The sequence below is a fragment of the Oncorhynchus gorbuscha genome, linkage group LG12 (assembly GCF_021184085.1).
Source record: "Oncorhynchus gorbuscha isolate QuinsamMale2020 ecotype Even-year linkage group LG12, OgorEven_v1.0, whole genome shotgun sequence".
Lineage (NCBI taxonomy): Eukaryota > Metazoa > Chordata > Actinopteri > Salmoniformes > Salmonidae > Oncorhynchus > Oncorhynchus gorbuscha.
This window is the reverse complement of record NC_060184.1, coordinates 22,516,928-22,538,221: the sequence shown is the minus strand read 5'-3', so window position 1 is coordinate 22,538,221 and position 21,294 is coordinate 22,516,928. Positions and strand designations below refer to the sequence as shown.

Genomic DNA, 21,294 nt, shown 5'->3' with positions numbered 1-21,294 from the left:
ACATGACAACAGCGTCAGCTCCCGGCTGCTTTCGTAGAACGTTCGGAAGCAGCCTTTTAATGTCCTGTACTCACGCTCCCGGATAGCACAAGGTTTTTGCCCCGTGAACCGCCAATGACGACATCTGGTGCAATGGCTGAGAAGGTCCGGACGTTCTTTTGCCTCTAGTAGTTTAGAAAACCCCTCGAGGACCGAAGGGCGGTGGGGCCCGATGGACCCGAGCCAGCTGTAGAATCCATTGTGGATGATGAAGGGGCCGGAGTCTCAGACAGCCTCACGGCCCGGTAAGGGGGGGAAGCTCTGAGGATCTGAACCCGAGGTAGAAGCCATCGGAGAGGGAGACAGATTTTCAAGGATCACTCTGCTTTCGTGGATGACAGTTAGAAAGGGGACACATACAGTCTATGTATTATGCATTGTACTATACTTGGACAGGAGTTGAAAAGTGAAGTCTGAGTGAATGAGGGGAGATGTTGTACTGATGAGTAATACTCAGTGTGTTGAAGTTAATGTTTACTATGTGTAATACATCATTCCAAATGATCCTCAAATAATTATTCTGAACCAACTCCTCACTACTCACTCATTCAAAACAAGTAGGCCTACACATTCTGGTGAATAGGTTTAATAATTTACACAGACATTCTCACCGATGTTGCAAACGGTTATCAAAGATTGACACACATGACAATACGGGGACTGTGTAGTACTATAGATAGTTGTTTGGTATAGATGGTTATTGCTGACCCCCTGATGTGTTTGGTCTGACACATCCCTCGACAGGCAATTAGAGACACCAGTCTTTAGACGGGGCCCCAGCTGCCCCTTTCCCCAGACTCTCCCTGGCCCCTTCCCCCAGACTCTCCCTGGCTTCTCTCTAGCCTCTGTACCAGTAATTGCTCGACACCACCCGGAATCCCAAACAAAAAAGAGTACAGTTTGGATGTTGAGGACCGATGTCCAGCTCAACATATGTTTTAGCTGAGACAGCCACATGTGGATGATGCCGTTATAATTAGTGTAGACAAATGATATGTCAAGTAATGTAACTGCGTATTTGTCTTGTCTTATTCATTGTGTGTTATGAGAGGTTATTAAAGGATAACTGGATTTCTTGGAATGATATGAGGTGCTTGACAGTGTGTGTAGCCCTGCTGTAAGTGTCTCTGTTGACACAGAACACTCTCCTATTCCATCCTCATTATCAGCTAAGCCTCAGTATTATTATAGTTCACACCAAAATAATGCATTTTTCCATGCTGCAATTAATGTAGCATAAAAGCAATTTGGCACATGCTTAGATTCTTTGTTTTAAATGTAGACTTTCTCTGAATATGAAATTTTTTTATCAATGGGAAACACGGGTATTCTATTGCTAAACAATACAGTTATTTCCCAATCTATTTCAGAGTATTCTGTTGGTTCTCCTTGTAACACAATCAGCCTATACATTGTTATCAGCCATTGGTTCAGCATGTACTTCTCATCGGACTGCCGTAAATCAGATTGTTTTCCATCTTGATCCTTTCTCAAATAGCATCAGATTGCTTTCTCTCAATGACAATCTCTATTTCTGATTACAGTGAGTCACTCCTAGGTTGGTACATTCCTACAGAGCGGGTACTAAGCAGTACATAGCAAACTGCTGTGAGTGCCATAAATTACATTCAAAGACACACACTTGTTTAGTGGTATTTAAAATGGTATGAATGTTTTTGTTCCTACCACATACAGTACTTCATGCAGGCTTTGATAGGTATTCAGTTGTAAATCAGCATCTTGTGGGAGGAGAGAGAGGATGTGTATCCTTCCTGTTAGTGTTGTCAGAACAGTCTCAGAACAGTCCTCTAGAGTTTGGATTGATGTCTTAAAAGACAGAAAAGCTGATCTCTTGATCTCTTCCTGCGTTCTACAGGGAATTTTGACCCCAGCTACCATGAAAAGAATGAGAAATGTTCCCTAGTCCTTCTGTCTCTTTCATTTGCCTGACGACTCAAACTGAATTCCTCCCCTGTTCTATGTCTGCTACATACTTCAGTCTGAGACTGCATCATTGAAGTCCTTTGTGGTGACGTCAAAATATGGGTTTTGTACAAAACAAAATAATCAGCGATTGGATCCTCTCTAACAATTCATAGTGTCAAAGCTAATGACACATTTTCAAAACGGTGCTTAATCCACATGTGTTCTGGCTCTGGCCCAGAGCTGGTTTCTGGGACCAATCAGAACGGTTCAAATGTCTTTGTGTAAATGAAATCGTCAGGCAGGTACTCAGATCCAGACTCATTGGGGAGAAGAAACTAACATCCATGGGCGTGAAGTAGCGTTTGGCTGGATGAAAAAGTTTGGGTAGGACAGTCAACTCAGGACAGCTGTCTGTTAAGCATAGCAGTGTGACTGGCCCCATTTTGTGTTCAGAAAGAAAATCCCCCTGGCCAGGGCAAGTTAAGCATGTTTATAGATCTTGAAAGTACTCCTGCAGGAATGTACTGGTGGTGTCTAAAATATATCAACAACATAACTGCCACTCTCATAGAAGTGTATCCATCCAATTTGTTTTGGCCTTTGTAGTGTCAGTGCTTTTGATGCTCAATCAATGCCATATTTAAGCAGTTGTAGCCCATTTAAATGGATTGAATTGATTCTGTCTTTCTAAGGATTTTCTGGCTGATGAAACAACAATACAGTACAGAGCTCTACAAATGGAACCCACAGGGATAGAGACAGCAAAGTACATTTCAATGGTATCCATGCATCTTCTTTAATAATTGCCTTTGTTCCTAGAGATCGTAGATACGGCATATGACTGATTTTCAATTATTACACATTTTTGTGTTCTCTGGTGACTTCGTTTTTGTTGTACAGTACTTCATTTACTGCAGTGGGCTAAATCAGGGTCACACCGGGTGTTTCTCGGTAGTCTTAAACAATTCTGAAAGACGACAACAACTCCTGTCAAATGTTGATTGCATCAAGAAAAGACCAGACATCAACATCACCTGACTATTTAAGAACAACTGATCCACCCTCAATAACACCCACCTCTCATGCTGTCATTGTACTGGTTCCAAAATGATGCTGAGCCACACCAACAGTCAGTCAAAGGGTAATGGAAAAGTGTTTGTCTGCTAGTAAGGCAGGCATCCCTGTACTACTGCATCTGTACACTCACCACTCCTTCTCTCCACAATTTGACTGGTGATGGATAGTGTTTGTCCACACGGCCAATGTTCATTACAGCAGATACATAGGCAGGGAGACAGAGAGGTAGACAGCAGCAACCTGGCCCTCCTTTCCGTCTCTCCACATCGAGCACTCTTTATTTTGCACTTGTCTGTCTTCATACGAGGAGGCATGAGAACACACCTGTCACACTGAGCTGGGTCTGTGCTAGGGGACAGGCACGGGTATGCTAGTCCAGCTAGTATATTTAGGCCAACAGTACCTAATATTTCATATACCATTAGGCCATTGTGGTATAATGGTAGGTAAAGTTATGAGCAGTTGAAAGAGTTTGATACTTATTTACATTTTCTACCCCTTTTTTTCTCCACAATTTCCTGATATCCCATTGGTAGTCCAAAACAGTCTTTGTCCCATCGCTGCAACTTGGGTACGGACTCGGGAGAGGCGGTGGTCAAGAGCCATGCGTATTCCAAAACACGACCCTGGCAAGCTTCACTGCTTCTTGGCACTGCTCGCTTAACCCGGAAGCCAGCCGCACCAATGTGTCAGAAGTCAGTCTGCATGCACCTGGCCCACCACAGGGAGTCACTAGAGTGCAATGGGACAAAGACATCCCGGCCGGCCAATCCCTCCCCTAACCCGGACGACGCTGGGCCAATTGTGTGCCGCATCATAGGTCTCCCGGTCGTGGCCGGCTGCGACACAGCCTGGGATCGAACCTGGGTCTGTAATGCGATGCAGTGCCTTAGACCGCTGCGCCACCCTGGAGGCCGGAATAGTTTTAACATAAAACTGATATCCACGATAGGCGCAACAGCATTTGTTATTGTTTATGTTTTGCACATCATCATCTGCACATCTATCACTCCAGTTTTAATGCTAAATTGTAATTATTTCGCCTTTATGGCCTATATATTGCCTTACCTCCCTAATCTAACTAAATTTGCCCACACTGTACATAGACTTTTTCTATTTTGTTATTGACTGTATGTTTGTTTATCCCATGTGTAACTCTGTGTTGTTGTTTGTGTTGCACTGCTTTGCTTTATCTTGGCCAGGTCGCAGTTGTAAATGAGAACTTGTTATCAACTAGCCTACCTGTTTAAATAAAGGTGAAATTAAAATAAAAAAATACTAATGTTTTGAGGAAATGAGCATCCAGCATCATGATTTTAAAAAATGTACAAGGATGCAAGGATATCAGAGGGAAAAAACTGTGTTTGTTGTTTCAAGTAAGATCTTGCTTGTTGTCATTTTGTAAACAGACACGACAGTTTTACTGCTATGGATTCCAGCTTTAATTTCAGGCATTTCATGTATTTCTTTGTCCACTTTGTAGGTTTTAATGTAATTACAATCTGGAACATTTGAGAAGTCTGGCACTGAACCTGTGTTGGATGAGACCTTGTGTTTCTGATTGTATTGGGGAGCCTGCTCCACCAATATCCACTCCTCAATGAGACACACAAGCAGACAAAAATGATGCTGTGGGTGTGTTGTTTGGCAAGGATCCAACAAAAAATCTCTGCCTGATGTGTATTTAATCGCAACACCCACGTCCTTTGTGGACAAACACGCGCACCATTTCTAGAGGCAGAGGAATGATAGATCTTGATATGTAATAATGCCACTGACCCCAATCCCCTGGATGATTCATTCTGAGAGCAGGAGAAAAGATAAGTGGGAGCTGGTTGATAAGTGTTGTTTAGAAGTAAGATTAGTAGTAGTTGGTTGATAAGTGTTGTTTGGATGAAAGAAAAGTGGGAGCTGGTTGATAAGTGTTGTTTGGACGAAATAAATGTGGGAGCTGGTTGATAAGTGTTGTTTGGAAGGAAGAAATGTGGGAGCTGGTTGATACATGTTGTTTGGAAGAAGGAAATGTGGGAGCTGGTTGATAAATGTTGTTTGGAAGAAAGAAATGTGGGAGCTGGTTGATAAGTGTTGTTTAGGTGAAAGAAAAGTGGGTGGTGTTACTTGGCTTTGTAAGTGAAAGGGAATGCTTGTCTCTGTACCAAATACCAAGGTTTTATGCTAGAATAACCAATGCACTGCGCAGCAGGCAATGGCAAATGTTGGGCTGGAAGGCACGCTTGTCTGATTTAAGCAGTGCTCAGAATTGTGAGTTGAAATGTGAAAATGCAGGTCTTTAGGGAGTCTATTGAGCAGAGGGTGATAATGCGCGAATCGAATATATTCAGTCATGCGTTCGTAGGCGTAAGAACCGGGTAGAGGTTTAGGAGCTAGAAGTACCATTTATGAGATGGATGGATTTTGTTTTATTCCCTCTTCATTTGTTATAGTTGGATTTAGGATGTGTGCTTGCACACTTCTCTCTCAATACCCACTAGAATGATCCTCAGCTTGGATAGCTGGCGTTGACTCAAATGACCTGGGGTGTCATAAGTGCTTTTTGTACGCCAGCAGTTGGATTGCTAGCGCTGGGATTTGAGAATGGGATTTTTTCTGCCAGTTGATTGTGAAATAAATGGCATTCAAAAGCTTTTTTTTTTTTGCTCAGAATTAATAGCCTTCTGAGATGCCGGTAAAGAGGCAGAATAAATAATTGTGTTGCAAAGCTTTTAACTTGACTCGTGATGAAATACTGCCAAAGTAGCAGTAGTACAAAGCTTTTCCCACTTCAGAATGAAAAATGATTCTTAAAAACAAATGTCAGAAATGAGTTCATTGTTGAAAGTAAAATACACATTGAATTAAATAAGAATCTCAATCTCCTCCAGACTATGCACCCTTTTTAAAGAGTAGGAAAAGTGTAGCGTAGAGAAGTCACAGAGAGGAGGTTTTTCACCCTTTTAGCCATTGTTCCATACCAATAAACACATTTTATCTTGATTACAATATTGTGGAGTGCTGGGTGATTGACCTACGCAGTTAAATCACTGGCAGACAGATGTGTAATCTTGCATTAGCCTGGGTACATAATTGCACTGACTCCGACCGCTGGCTGGGTAAAGCAATCGGGACTTAGCTGAACACCTACAATAGAACATCTACTGTAGCTTTCCTCAATACTTCTATCATGTCTACTCTATATAACATACCTCTCTCTATTGTTTCTGCCTGCAGGACAGTGACCTGATCATGACCTTCAACATGTCCATGCACCGATCCTGGTGGATGGAGAACGGTCCAGGCTGCAGGGTGACCCCGGTCACCCCTCCTCCGTCCTGGGCCCCGGAGGACCACCGTTACATCAGCATCGCAGGCTGTCTGCTGGAGTACCAGTATGTGGAGGTGGCCCACAGCTCCCTGCAGATCCTCCTGGCTGTAAGTATAGTAGGCCTCTGGCTGTTTGTGTCGGGCTGCTACCCACTACCCTCCCTCTCATCTCAGCTCATCTCAGCAAGGGAATGGGATGGACAGCGCTAGGCTTTGGGCATGTGGGACTCTTTTTGTTGAAGTCCTACATGCTCTGTACAGTGACCTTGTTTCACATGAAAAGGCTTTTATATTTGGGCTATGGTGAACCATGGCATTCTGTTCAGAAATGTTCATCTTGGTTTCAGTTTAGTGAGGCTGTCTACCTGTGTTATGATGGATGAAGGAGTTAGTCGTGTCCACGGTCATCAATGCTGAGACATGCCAATGTGATGTGAAACACAACCCTAATAAGGCAGTGCTTAGCGAGCAGGCAAGCAAGACCCGAGCTGCATTATTTTGTCTCGTATTAATAGCTGCCTACTACTTTAGTGACTAATGGTCTTGCGGCAATATTATAACGCAGAAAATAGTCAAGGGGAAAAATAACTCTTGGGCTTGGCGGCAGCTTTTAGTGGCTTGGCAGTGGGCCATCCCAGGGGGATAGCAAGGGAAACGCAATTCCCTTATTGATGATTGGTTTTCCCTCCGTTCTCCTCCAGTGCACGTGTGTGTGTGTGTGTGTGTGTGTGTGTGTGTGTGTGTGTGTGTGTGTGTGTGTGTGTGTGTGTGTGTGTGTGTGTGTGTGTGTGTGTGTGTGTGTGTGTGTGTGTGTGTGTGTGTGTGTGTGTGTGTGTGTGTGTGTGTGTGTGTGTGTGTGTGTGTGTGTGTGTGTGGGGAAAACCGTCCCCAGTGTATCTTTATTTTTTTCTCTCTCTCCCGCCATTCGTAATTATAGTCCCCAGGCTCGCAGTGTGAGTGGGAAATTCCCACAATGCACCAGTATTTCATAATGACTTAATGTATGGCGTGTAATTAGGGGAATGTGTTAATGAAAAAGAGTGGGGTGTTGCTGCTGTGTAAATGATCACAGCAAGGTTCCCCATAGATAGATCCCAGGAGAAAATGTTCTCTCCCCCAGCCTGAGTGTTCTACCCAGCTAACCACCCGATACTTTATCAGCCTGGATTTAGAACTATTCTCAAACTCTATCAGCTCCCAACTGACATTGTGCAACCTACTTTGGATTGGATTTCAGGGCTACTTCTCTGGTTTATAAGTTAGATCTCAATATATTTTCCTCTTCACATTGGAATCTTTTTCAGTCATGGACCTAACACTTGATAAGATGAAACAAGCACTTACAGATTTTCCTAACCACTGTTTTTAATGAAAAACAATGACATTTTATGTTTAGATTGTTTTGGTTAAGAACAATCGGGAGAAGGTGGATGATCATATCCCTTTCGCCAGTCATATGCTTTGTCTACTGTAGTACAATTGCATTACAGTAACGTCGAACAAGGTCTGTGCAATGAGTCTACAGTATATTCCACCACCTGTTCCTCCCATCTCTCTTGCGGTACAGTAGAATGGACACATAACACAATTCCAAACACCAGTGAGAAATATACTTAGAACCTGTCAGATATTATGTAGAAAATGGTTGGAGTTATTGCAAGTTCAATAACGCTTAGTCTCCTAAACACAGGAGCTGTTCCACTGGCATAGTGTCAGGAGAATGTCGGGTGCCAGGATCAATATGACAATGACTGAGTTAAGTTCTCCCTGAAACATCGAAGGGGAAAGACGGGTGTCTGTGTCAGCAGAAACCTGTAGCCGACTGAGGGCTGATTTAACGGACTGCATGGAGCCCACATCACTTTTGTCTTTGCTTAACCATCATATTTCAAATACTCAAATGTGCTTGGAGAGAGACCAAATCCATTTAAATAAAGTGTAATATTCAAACTAATGGCCAAAGTGTGTTATGCACTCTTATATAAACTAAAAGCTAGAGCTGAGAGCTCAGAGCACTAGTCTCTGCAGTGGAGTCATTTGGGAAGTGGTGTGTCATGCGTTGTCAGTATGACTGATAGCAATGAGCAAAAGTCTGCAGACTTGGCCACAGTGTCCAGCATCTACTATAAATGATGCAAATCATATACAAACATGAGCACGGCATTACACATACCGGTATTCCCATAATACCTATCCAATGTTGCCATAATGCATTTTTATTGTTGTTGTTTTTAAGTAGCATTTTATTAGCTTAGTGGAAAGCATTGGGACGAATTTAGAATCTATTTGCCAAATTACCCCCAATACTCTGGAAGCGGCTTTGTGTGGTGGCACTGGAAGTCTTAACGACACTCTTCAAAATTGGGCTGAGAAAAATTCATAATAAGCATCCAAAACACACTGCTCCTATCTCAGACATTTGACATGGATGGAAGACTGTTTCATTGTGTCTGGCAGCATGAGGCAACAATGTCAATTTTCCCCAGCACCTCTGATGGATAATGAATGGCTTTCTTTCCTCACATGAGAATTTCAGGGCTAGAAATGACTGGTTCATTATCTTTCCCCCAAACTGAATGAGTGGCTCTTTGATCTGATAACTGCAGAGACAAGCTTCCTGCCTCTCTTCTCCTGTTCTCCCCTTCTCTCCTTCCCCCTCTACCAGACAAGAACAAAATGGATCTGCAACTTTTAGTTGTCCCTCTTCTTTCATTGAAGTATAGTCATTTGACAGGGTACAAAGTACCCGAGTAATAATTTATTATCTCATATTTATTAATGAAAATAACCTGGTTTAATCTAATTCAGTAATATCTATGAAAATGGTCCACAATGAAAGGGCCTCCCTGTGTGAACCAAAATGATGAACTCCTTCTTTTCGTCCTGCTCAGGTCTCATACAGAGATAATTACAAGTATTAGAGAGGAAGCATCACAGAGAGAGGGCTGTCATTTCCTTGTCATGAACGCACCCACCATTTTTTAACATAACGTTGTTCCCTAAGTCTCATTGTTTTTCTATTACTTTCTTTTTTAACATCAGAGCAACAGAGCAGCACCTTGTGCTAATGAGGTTTCCCTCAAAGCGGAGAATTGATGTAGGGGCCTAATCCGTTCATTTACAACCAGCCTTGACATTAGTATGGCTGTACGCATCATTACGCCATGAGGAAGCCTCCGTCTCAAAGTAATTAAATAGAGTTGTGTCGTAATGAGAAGCCTGCAGTGGATGAGACTGAGAGAGGATTGGAATCAGTGGAGGATCTTTTTATGTTACTACTCCACTGTTCTCTCCTCTCCTACAGTCCTCCTTGTCTTTGTCGGATTGAAACTCTGAAGGACTCTGTTTTGCTATCAACATCAGACAGACAGGCTGGTAGCTACGGTAGATAATTAAGATGTTTATTGGCGCAGTGACCTTTCACCAGAGTAGTGTAAATAAAGCCAGCCCAAGCTGTTTGCGGTGGGGTCACTGTGATACTGTCAACATGAGACTGTTGGGTTAGTTGGCCCTTAGCTGAGGGACCATATGTTATTTTCAGCTCTGGGGTTGTGAGATTCGGTGAAACTGTGGTGTCTCACCGCTCTTTCTCCACATCCCATCTACAACTACACTTTGTTCCCACCAGCCTAGAATGCTATTATCTATGGATCATGTGTTAATGTTCCCGAGGGAATCGGAGGAAAAAGTACAGAGAATCTCATATCAGTAAACATACTCTTAACTGTGTTCTTCAGCTCAGCAGTGGTCCACCATGCTTTGGGAGTATAATCACACAGCACTGAGTGGGAGTTGAACCACTGATGATGGTTAACTATGGATGTCCTCAGTCTCACCTTGGCCACCACACTGTGGCGAGGTCCGGCCATTTTGCTATGCACCATCGTCTGCTGCATGAACCTTTTACCGTGATGTAAGCATTGAGGAGAAGATAGCATCATGGTGGAAAAACAAAACTGTTACTGCACAGAAATCGTCACAGTTTACCAGAGAAATGTACAGTACAGTAATAATGTATGCCAATAAATGCAGAAAACTGTAGGTCTCTGAACAACCAACCGCTTTTTCACTAGCTTTGCTACTATGACAATTGTTTTGTCTATAAGAACGGCTGCTTGTCAATCATTACCTGCAGTCAGATGAGGAGTGCAGGAAGTCGTTGCTGTGTTGCCAGGCAGATTTCTCTGTTCTTCCTTCACACTGGGAGGGAGAGAGAGAAAAGCAGAGCGGCAAGGCAGTACACAGAGCCACAGAGAAGGGCTCCAGCAAACGCCACCACACTACTGGGGTCTAGGGGAGGGCCTGAGGGAGAGGGGGGAGAGAGTGGGGGGTGGCCAGCTCACATGGCTGGATGAGCGGCTAAATGAGCTGTGTCCGGCATACAGTAGCATGGCTGATGCCTCAGAGGTCCGTGGCCAGTTTCTCTAAGAACAGCCAGTTGTGGAAGGTCATGAATCAGAAGAGGATCCACGTTCACTCTAACAAAGCTGTTAGCTGTGGAATGATGAGGCTCTAAAGGTATGACTAAGTATTCTATTTAAAACATGTGCATTGACTGTGTTTAAACAATGACATGGTTTAATGTGAGAGTAAACCTGATAGGAAATGTGAGAGTCAATTCCAGACAGTGCTGCTGTATAGCGGCTACTAAAAGTTGCACATATACAGTAAAGGCAGAGCTTCATAGAGCCGTAAGGGGACTGGGTCTGTACAGAAGAGCTAACTTGTCATTCACTGGTGCTTCCTATGACAGGAGCCATAGGACTACATTATATGTAGCAGGCTGAACTCCTGGCTAGTACCACTTACTGTCAAATGTTAACTTTACAATTATGCCCATGCTCCCATATCCAGAGTGACATCTCATAGACTCACACAGACTTGCACAGACCCGCACAGACTTGCACAGACCCGCACAGACTCGCACAGACTCGCACACACACACACACACACACACACACACACACACACACACACACACACACACACACACACACACACACACACACACACACACACACACACACACACACACACACACACACACACACACACACACACACACACACACACACACACACACACACACACACACACACACACACACACACACACACACACACACACACACACACTGGAGGAGACAGCTCTTGCTGTAGGAGACAGCTGTTGGAGTCCACAGGCCCCTCTACTCCTCCATCACATCCTCTAACCTGTATAGACAGACAACAGGCATTCTGAGCCCTTGGCCAGAAGAGACACTTTAATGAATGAGACTATTAAACATAGCTGTGGTGATGTGCTTATGAGAATATTTTTAATGACACTCATAATGAATCACACCTTGTTTAATTACATAGTGCCCTCTGACAGTACTGTTGCAGTGTATTTTGTTAGGTATTCAGAGTGGGTCTTTGAATGTGAGTGTAATTGTTTGTAGAAGAGCTTAGGCCTGGGTCCATTAGCTACAAGATTAAAGGGACGCACGGCATACCCATACGTATAATACATGCACCCATCACTCAGGCACTGTGAAAGACCCCTTGTTTAGTATTTGCCTGGTTAATAGTCGAGCTCTTTGCAATATTATTTACCCTGTTGATTGATTAGCATGACCTCCAAGTGTTTAAACAATGTCATTGCTGCTTTACCGCTGTAATCTATTCACAAAGTAGTGGAAATACCTTGCTTGTTTTATTCTCCATGTGATCCCACCATTTTTATTTTAATTTATTTTCCCGTGGTTTGGCATTTCTGTCATGATGGGATGAGAAATTCTCTCTCTCTCCTTGTCTTTCTGTCTTCAGACATTCATTTCTATTCTGCACCTGAACCTCCCTCTCTCTCACTGCCTGCAATGTTCATTTCAATGGCTATTGTTCAAAGCTGTGTCTGGCGCGGATAACAGAATGGAAAGATGGGTATCTGTAGAGAAATCACTATTGAAGACCTGGCGGCTGGGCTCTGGGTAATATAAAGCAAACACTAAGGCCAATTTGGTCAAGTCATTTTAAGAGGATTGGAGGAGGTATCAGTCATGGTGGAGGAATCTGTTCCTTTGATGCATCGGTGAAGGGAAAACACTTTGCCTTCCAAATCTTCCAAGTCTCTGATTGAATCTCGAAGTATACAAATTAAACAAAAAGCAAAGGCCACAGTGATAGATGAATCCAATTCATTTAGCTAGGATAGGTGCTTTGCTCAAATTGCCACATCTTTTGACAATCTGTTTTTCTTCCCCAAAGACTACACTTGTTTCATGCCTGTGCATGTATAGAAAGCTATTTTTTATGCTGTCAGTTCTGTGAATAGTGAATGCTTTAGCCCCTGGAGTAAAATGAATCAGCTTTGACAGTGGCCAACACCTTGAGGGAAGTGAATCAATTTGCTTCATTACATGTCTGTCCCTGAAGACCCACACAGAGACCATGGCCGCACAGAATTGCAATCTTAAGACTAATTGTTGTATTGAAACAGAGTCATGCTCAGCAAATCATTCAGCAGACACCCGTCAGTCTGGCTCACAACGTTGTTATCAGAGAGGCTTCAGTATCAATCTCAGGTCCCTTTCAATCTCTCTCTCTCTGTTCTTATTCAAAGCCTGTTTCTCTGTGTCTCTCTCTCTCCTGGCCCACCCCTGTCCTCTTCCTCGTCCTCTCTCTGTGAGAAGGGCTTGTTGTTGTGGAATAACGGCGTGGACCTGGGCTCAGTGACAGGAGAGCTGATATTGTCAGGATCTCTGACGTGTCAGAGCTTCTCATCTGATAAGCCAGAGAGAGAGCGAGATTGGCGGCGAAAAGGCGGGCTCCTATTTTTCAAATGTCAGAAACGATACGGGACGGTGCTTGATGGGACCCCGCGAGCTGCGAGGGTACAGTGTTTCATTCCACTGCTTTAATGATGAGAGCCCCCCCCCCAACGTCCGTATCACTGAGCTGGACATGATGAGTCTGCCTCCACCCCACTGAGCTGATTATTTCCAGGGTACAAAGTGGATAGATACCACTGCACTGGTGCTGCTGGGGCTCGGCCGTCATTGGGAAAGCATTGTAATGACACTGACGCTGTTAGTAGCAGCGTACGGCCTCGGTCACGACACAACATCGTCAGAGTAAAAAGAAATGGCTGTCTATCATTGTGACATGTAGGACATGCCGTGGTGATGTTTAGCTCAGCTGCGTATGTTTTGACACAGGGCATGTTATTTGTAAGCTCTCCACTGTCACAATAGGGATATACTGTAATGTGTTTGGATAGAATAGCAAACAGCCTTGGTGTGTGAAGTACCGTATGTGTATGATGAAGATACAGTATGGGTTGTATTTTGTGGCGCTCTAGTTACAGGAAGCACATGTTCTCTGGGGATACAGTTAGGGAATAAACATGTTCCTAATGTTTACTGTAGCATTAAGATATGTTAAAGATATTCCGCTTTGTGTTAAGAAGGCCTTTGACCCTGCCTATTTGACCCTGCCTATTTGACCCTGCCTGTTTGACCCTACCTATGTTACTTGATGTGTTATAAAATAGCCATGAGGGCTTTGGGAGGTCACAGGAACAATTAGCAAGAAGTCACGCAAGCTAAGCACCAAATGGCTTATTTTCCCCCATGACCCTCCTATTTAGGGGAAAGATGTGAGATAGATTTGTCTGTTGTCAGACATCAAGCTTCACATAGGTGCATCACACTTTACAATTAGAAATACACAGATACTCAGGCACATATTGAGGTCAAAACTAGCATTACTGTAACCGATATTGTAATGCGGTGCGTGCTGGTGGCAGGGAAGTCAGACGCAGGAGAATGAACTTGGTAAAAACGGAGCTGTTTAATAAACGTTCAAAAAACCTCTGAAAACCAAAGTATACAAAAATAACATAATAGGGTGCAAAACCCGTCGCACACCAGAACAAATAACATAATAGGGTGCAAAACCCGTCGCACACCAGAACAAATAACATAATAGGGTGCAAAACCCGTCACACACCAGAACAAATAACATAATAGGGTGCAAAACCCGTCACACACCAGAACAAATAACATAATAGGGTGCAAAACCCGTCACACACCAGAACAAATAACATAATAGGGTGCAAAACCCGTCACACACCAGAACAAATAACACACCTACATACAACCAACAATCTCTGACAAGAACATGAGGGGAAACAGAGGGTTAAATACACAACATGTAATGAATGGGATTGGAACCAGGTAGAGAAGACAAAACCAATGGAAAATGAAAAGTGGATCAATGATGGCTAGAAGGTCCGTGACGTCAAGCGCCGAACACCACCCGAACAAGGAGAGGGACCGACATCGGCGGAAGTCGTGACAGATATTAGCTGGCGTGCCATTCATTTGGAGACTTTAGACTCAGTATACAGAGCAAGCATCTACTGAAGGCTCTCAGGGCTCAGTACATTATAGAGGGGCCATATGCCGGCTTGCTATTCAAACAGTATTTTGGCCAAGATCAATGGAGAGATGTCTGAATGTATTATAGTAAACAAAGAGCAATTCTGCTCCAAGCTCAGAGATTTGGCTTTTACATCAAGCAATCAATGCCTGGACAATGGCCACATAATGATTGTCAAGTGATGGAAAAGTATCTCTGCAAAGCCAGTAATGTTAGCCAATAAGACCAGAACCAATTAAGCAGAGTTGTGTATTTTGAGATGCTTTGCCAGAGGTAAAGCACATTATCTAACCCACCTTGGGTGACATCCATCAATTCATTACTGTAGTCATGTGTGGTTGTAGGTGGAAGCAGCATCAATGTAGAAGGATATTATGGAATGTACCTTTAATGGTCTAGATCAGGAATAGGCAACTTTGATGGGGTGGGGGCCACAAAAAAAAACAGAACTCTAGCTGTCCGCTAGACTACCTTACCAATCCCCCAAAACAATTGCGGGCATGGGATAATTAAGTGACTGCTGATGCACAACCAAATGTCCAGTTATTACTCTAACGCTCAACAGTATGTTGAGACCTCGACTGAGTTCTAAAATGTGTTGTTGAAATTGGTCAGTGCGCCTACGAAAGGGGGACGGTGCTCCCAGTTGCCCGTCCCTGTAACCATGACCAGTGGAAATGAGAACAAATAGTCCTCTCCTGTGTGAGTTACCAGCCAGTGCAAACCCAATAAAGGTCATTTCACCGCAACCTTCCGTCCGTCAACGTACATGCAACAACCATGTCATGTAACCAGCCTATTCCTGTTTCAAGATGGACTCTTTGCCAACAGGAGTGCACAGCATGCTATAAAGGAAGCGATTTCTGCATTCAGTCCTATTTGGCCATGGTATGTTTGGCCAGGGCTTGTGAGACTTTTGATGTCTGTCTCAGACGTATAAAGGAGATGGGAAACTGTATGAGGGGAATCATTGTCAAACACTTCACAAACATCTCTGTGTGCTTGAAGAGAGTGGGAGGAAAGCACCAACCATGTGTTTATTGTGCTGTTACACTGCCATGTCAAAAAGCGACTCATTCTCCCCAACAGTTAAGTGCCTTCACAATTGTGAAAGTGGAAAATTGGGACTGATGTGTGTAGTTGGAGAATCACAGTAATCTCAGAGGAAGCAAAGCCTTCTGCTTTATATCTGATCATTTGGTTTGGTACCACTGAGACTGTGCAACAGCTATCCTGAAGTAAAAGAGCTCTCTCCTGGTACAATGCATTGATTGATTGTTATCTCTTTGGATTCTCTAGAAATAGCAGGGCAACCAAACAGGGCATATAACATCATTAAAGATCATTATGAATGATTGCTTTAGGGAATGACTTAATAAATATGACCTTTCAGTAGAGAGGGATGTGTTTAAACCACGTACTATTTCAACATTCAGTGATTCTGCTAAAGATGCATAACCCATTACCTTGTTTGCTCAAGAGATTCAGACTAAATGTTGAATAATCCTTCATATTAATGCATTTTTAACCTAGCGGCTTAATATTGATTGCCTGTTGCTTAGACATATTACTTTCATTTGTGTTATATGCTGTTTTCCAAAGCACACATTTGGCTTGGAATCTGTCTGGGTTACAGGCCAAGATACATGTTTCCCCACATATAGCTTTGAGTAGTGACCATCAGGCTTGGTTGAGAGTAAAAAACAGAATAGTTTAGGGTTTCTTGTACATACCAGTCAGATAAAAATGCACCTCGACAGAATGGTCTGGTTTGGTGGAATCTCTCTTTACTGTGTGTGTGTGAGTTATGTTCTTACTTGAAATATTTAATGTTTCAATTTCTCAAAACTCTTTCAGGTGAGTTTATTTTGTATTTATCCTGCCATCCTCTTTCTGGAAAACTGTGGCCATTGATATAAGAGTTAAACTTGTTTGAAAGCATTTATGATTCAGCAAGAAAGTTGGTAGACATTTTATGCATTCTCATTAGAATTTTGACTTGACACATTTTCAGTTAAAAGCATGTGATTAATTAACCAATTGCATTGATTCCAAAATGTATTTCTAATGACACAAATGAGGAAAGGAGTTTATCTGTGTCCCAAATGGAACCCTATTCCCTATATCGTGCACTACTTTTGATCAGAAGATGGACAAAAGCAGTACACTATATGGAATAGGTTGTCACGATCGCTGTCTTGAAAAAGACCGGACCAAGGAGCAGCGTGCCGAGCGTACATTTTTTCTTTATTTCTTTAGATGTTGCCAACAAAACAACGACCGCGACGCTCCGTAAGGCTATACCTGCATCAAACGAAGACAACTACCCACAAATAGGCTGCCTAAATTTGATTCCCAATTAGAGACAACGATAGACAGCTGTCCCTGATTGAGAACCATACCCGGCCAAAACATAGAAACAAAGAACATAGAGTTTCCCACCCGAGTCACACACTGACCAACCAAACATAGGGAATAAAAAGATCTCTACGGTCAGGGCGTGACATAGGGTGCCATTAGGATTCACACTCTATCCTCATCCATTATGTACAATGTTTTACACTACAACCTACAGTATATACATCTATCATTTTACCTCTTTGCTTTCTCTCCTCTTATAAAAAGATGCCCACCAGCTGAAGGCTCAATAGAGAAGTCAATGAGCTTGGGCCTTGGCCATGATTAAGGAAGTAAAAGGTTAATTTAGCAACCGAACAAGACCAATGCCAATGTGGAACTCACACAGCACAAGCTCAGGGGGTCTTTGCTGTGGAGCCCCTCCCTCCACCGTAGGGAGACTAATTCAGATGAAGATCTGGGTGTATGTAGGTCCCCCAAGGAGGGTTAGAATGAAGACAACTGAATTGGTTTCTGCTCTAAGGGTGGCAGATTACTAAAGACACAGAGGTTTATTTGGATTAGACCTAAAGAATGGTCCCAGCTCACAGATGAAAGTCAGCCCTTTGTCTACATTACATGAAAGCTAATGAATTCCTCAATCTCTTATTTTCTAAGGATTTTAACTGTCAAATGATGATTCACTGATGTATCAATGTATAAAAACATACACCAGGGGAAATTCACTTGTAAATACACTAATGAGTATATTCATATATTAGAATAACACAAAGTAGCTTTGGAAAATGTTGGCTAGTAATAATACTGGGTTCATACTGTGTACTGTGCAGATTAAATGTCTTTGATGGTTGTGGATGTGTGGGGTGATACTTTGCCATCTTTGAATTATCATGAATACATTTGCTCAGAGCCCATTTTCCAAATGTTCTCCAGTCTTTTGTTCTCAGTATGGGGTTAAATACTAGGGAAACATTTCAGCGAGGCTTTCGCTTGTCCTCAATCTTTCTGTGCTGTATTACACAGTGTGTGCAGGGCCTCATTTAGAGTGATGCATCAGTCTGCCATCCACAGCATTTACCCCCAGAATCTCTGATGTGTGGCAAACAGAAAACCTTGTTTTATAGGAACTGCTGAAATGCCACTTGGCTTTATTGTGATGAGTAATAAAACACACATCAGACCCTTAGTATACTCTGTAAATGCCTCACATATACAATCAGCACTTCCCTAAGCCAGGTCTGGTTTTACAAGAGTCTGTATGCCAACAGTTGTCCTATTTAAAAGATTTGATGGAGTCAATGTACTTAGATGTTTAGCCTTGATGACATGTTGTAGCTTGCTTCCATTTCCTGGCGATGCAACCCCAGTAAAAAGCTATGGTTCCACTAAAAGGTTGTTTGATGGTGAAAGCTGTCAACTGCCAATGACCAGTTGTTGGCATGTTAAGCAGCCCCGGCCCAGTTTATAAACGCGAAAGACCAAGGCTACCCGCAGCGGGCCAGAGAACGCAGGAGGATGGAGTCAAGGACATGTGAATTACCTTATGCACAAGCTGAGCCGCACACAGTTTGAAATGGGAGTCTACGCTGAAACAGAAATAGGTTGAGTGATGCCACACAACACCAGGAAATTGATTAAACTATGTGATTTCGCACCACTTTTTATGAGGAGATAGGTTAGCTGGGGAATTCCATCCACATCAATTACTCTATGAGGGACTTTTGAAGTTACATTTTCCCTGCCGAGCTCTAATATTCGAGGGTGAAATAAAGGATCTGAGTATTAATACAATGTGAGGTTTTACTAGGCTAGGTTCCAGGATTTTTACACAAGCAGCGTCATGTTCACAGCACTAGACTTGGCACAGTATCCAAAATGCAATACCCCACTCTATGATTCTGATGTCAAACAATCCATATGAAACCCATTTTTGACAACAAAGAATATATATATATATTTTCAATGGTGTTTACTGTAGAGAATGTTTAGTCAATTGTTCTCTGGCTGAATTGGTACATTCTAAATGAATGGGCCCATTCTGAAAACACTCCTCCTCCTCTCCTCCTCCATTGTCATGTCAGTTGAATTTCATAAGTGCTGCACAATTGAAAGTGGAGAGTCCTCTGTCTCAGCCCTCAACACTCCTTGACCTTTGGGCCGTGATTTGCATGTGATCCATCCATACAACAGCACCCTCCGACTATAATAAGGCCTACATGTGAACAGTATCCCACCAGTGCAAAACATGTCACTTACTCAGTGTCGTGGAGGACAGTGTCATGGCTGTCAGCTACACAACAGAGGAGACTGTGTCTGTTCATTTATAAGGCTCCTGATTCAATCAGTCTTTGAACAGTAACACAATCAGTTATATCCAAAGTCAACTGGACAAAGCTTCCTTTTAAAAGTGACAGTTATGAATGTAGTACAGATGTGTGTCTCACTGACTGTCGCCTAAACAATAGAGAATGGCTGTGTTGTGCGTCTGTTTATAATGCTTGCGTTGAGAGCAGTCATGCTCCCAGAATTATTCTCAATTATGAATGGTTTTCTCAGAAACTCTGCATGTATTATTCAGATTTATAGAGTCAAATTTTTAACCAACTGTCAATAATCATCTTCACAGTGGAATTTCCTATGGAGTAAAACAGCTTGTGTTTAAAGGAGCCTTTATCATAAGAATACCCAGGTTTATTTACAGGAGACAAATTAGGCTTACACCCTGTGACATGGTTCTAAACGAGATACCTTTGGCTAATCAGAGGAGCTGTGTTTGTGTGTGTGTGTGTGTGTGTGTGTGTGTGTGTGTGTGTGTGTGTGTGTGTGTGTGTGTGTGTGTGTGTGTGTGTGTGTGTGTGTGTGTGTGTGTGTGTGTGTGTGTGTGTGTGTGTGTGTGTGTGTGTGTGTGTGTGTGTGTGTGTGTGTGTGTGTGCGTGTGTGTGTTGTTTTTTTGTCTGGTAATCACACAGCAGCTCCTTTGTTTCACCTCCTCAGTGCTCCTGATGGGTAAAGTGTGCAGTGTGTTATGTGTGGCGGGGCCGGCATTGTGTGTGACTAGTGTCTGTGAGTGTTGGCCTGTGCTCCCAGCCTACTGCAGAGACAGAGTGTGGGGCGGGCACATTATTCAGAGTAAATGAGAGCGAGACCTTGAGGTATTCCCATAATCTTAAAACTGGGGTTGCTCAGATTTGTAACTGTGTCTGTTTGTGGCCCTTAGACTCCAAACAATGCCTGAATATGAGGACGGCACACCCACTATCTACATGACTGTCCACAGTACGGTCTCGTGCATAGCCTCCTGTCTGACTGAATCCTCTGTGACATTGAGAATGTCCATTTCTCTCCACACACTGACCACAGTCAAAATCCCAGCTTCCCTATCGCCCAATCCAATCAGAGACCTCCAATCACTGGCCTATGAAATTACAGGCCTAAGGAGGAGCGGGGGAAGAGAGTAATATTGTTGTGTTCTGGGTTTTATTGGTGCCTAGAGCAGGGATATCTAGTATGCTACTGTATTTCTCTCAGGATAAGCCTCCAATTAGATTTCCTATGTTCCTATGTTCCCTTGGCTTTCTATTGTTATACTTAATCCACTAAATCTTCATATTAGGTGACTCATTTTAAATACAGTCTCATTAAGAACCGCCAGGCCCACATTATTTGATACCGTCCATTAGATTTTTTTCAGGCTGTGGCTGCGAATACGGAGTTGTCGTCCCCGGACCCTCTGGAAACCTTTTTTCTCAAAGCTACCAATCCGGATCGCTTTCTGCGCATGTGTTAATTTACACACATTTTTTTCTACGTATCTGCTGCTCACACTGCTGCTCACACTCCTACATTCACATTTCTCTCTTTACCCACCCTCTTCTGAACCATTATGATATAGCCAATGTCTCTGCCTCATCTGAAGAGCTGGAATAAAAACCATGAGGCGATTTGAACAAACATTCAAGGCCATTATGAAGGCTACAACCTTCTCTGTCTGTTGTAACAGATATTGCAGTTGCATAAGCACATTGCATTGGAGTAAAAACAATCAACATTTTGTGTGATATAGGATAATCTTTGTAGCTGCTGCCATATCGTAGCCACTAGCCAGAGTTGCTGAAAAATAACACTAATACTTTGACTGCCTGTCTGCCTCCTG

General features: G+C 43.0%; 1 protein-coding gene across 1 annotated transcript in view; it reads left to right on the top strand.

Annotated features, from left to right (window-relative positions):
- Nucleotides 1-21,294, top strand: part of LOC123991604 (sodium/potassium-transporting ATPase subunit beta-1-interacting protein 2) — a 173,089-nt gene that overhangs the window by 135,274 nt on the left and 16,521 nt on the right. The window contains exon 4 of the mRNA XM_046293229.1: nt 6,271-6,471. Within this exon, the coding sequence (XP_046149185.1) occupies nt 6,271-6,471 (201 nt within the window). The remainder of the gene's footprint in view (nt 1-6,270; nt 6,472-21,294) is intronic.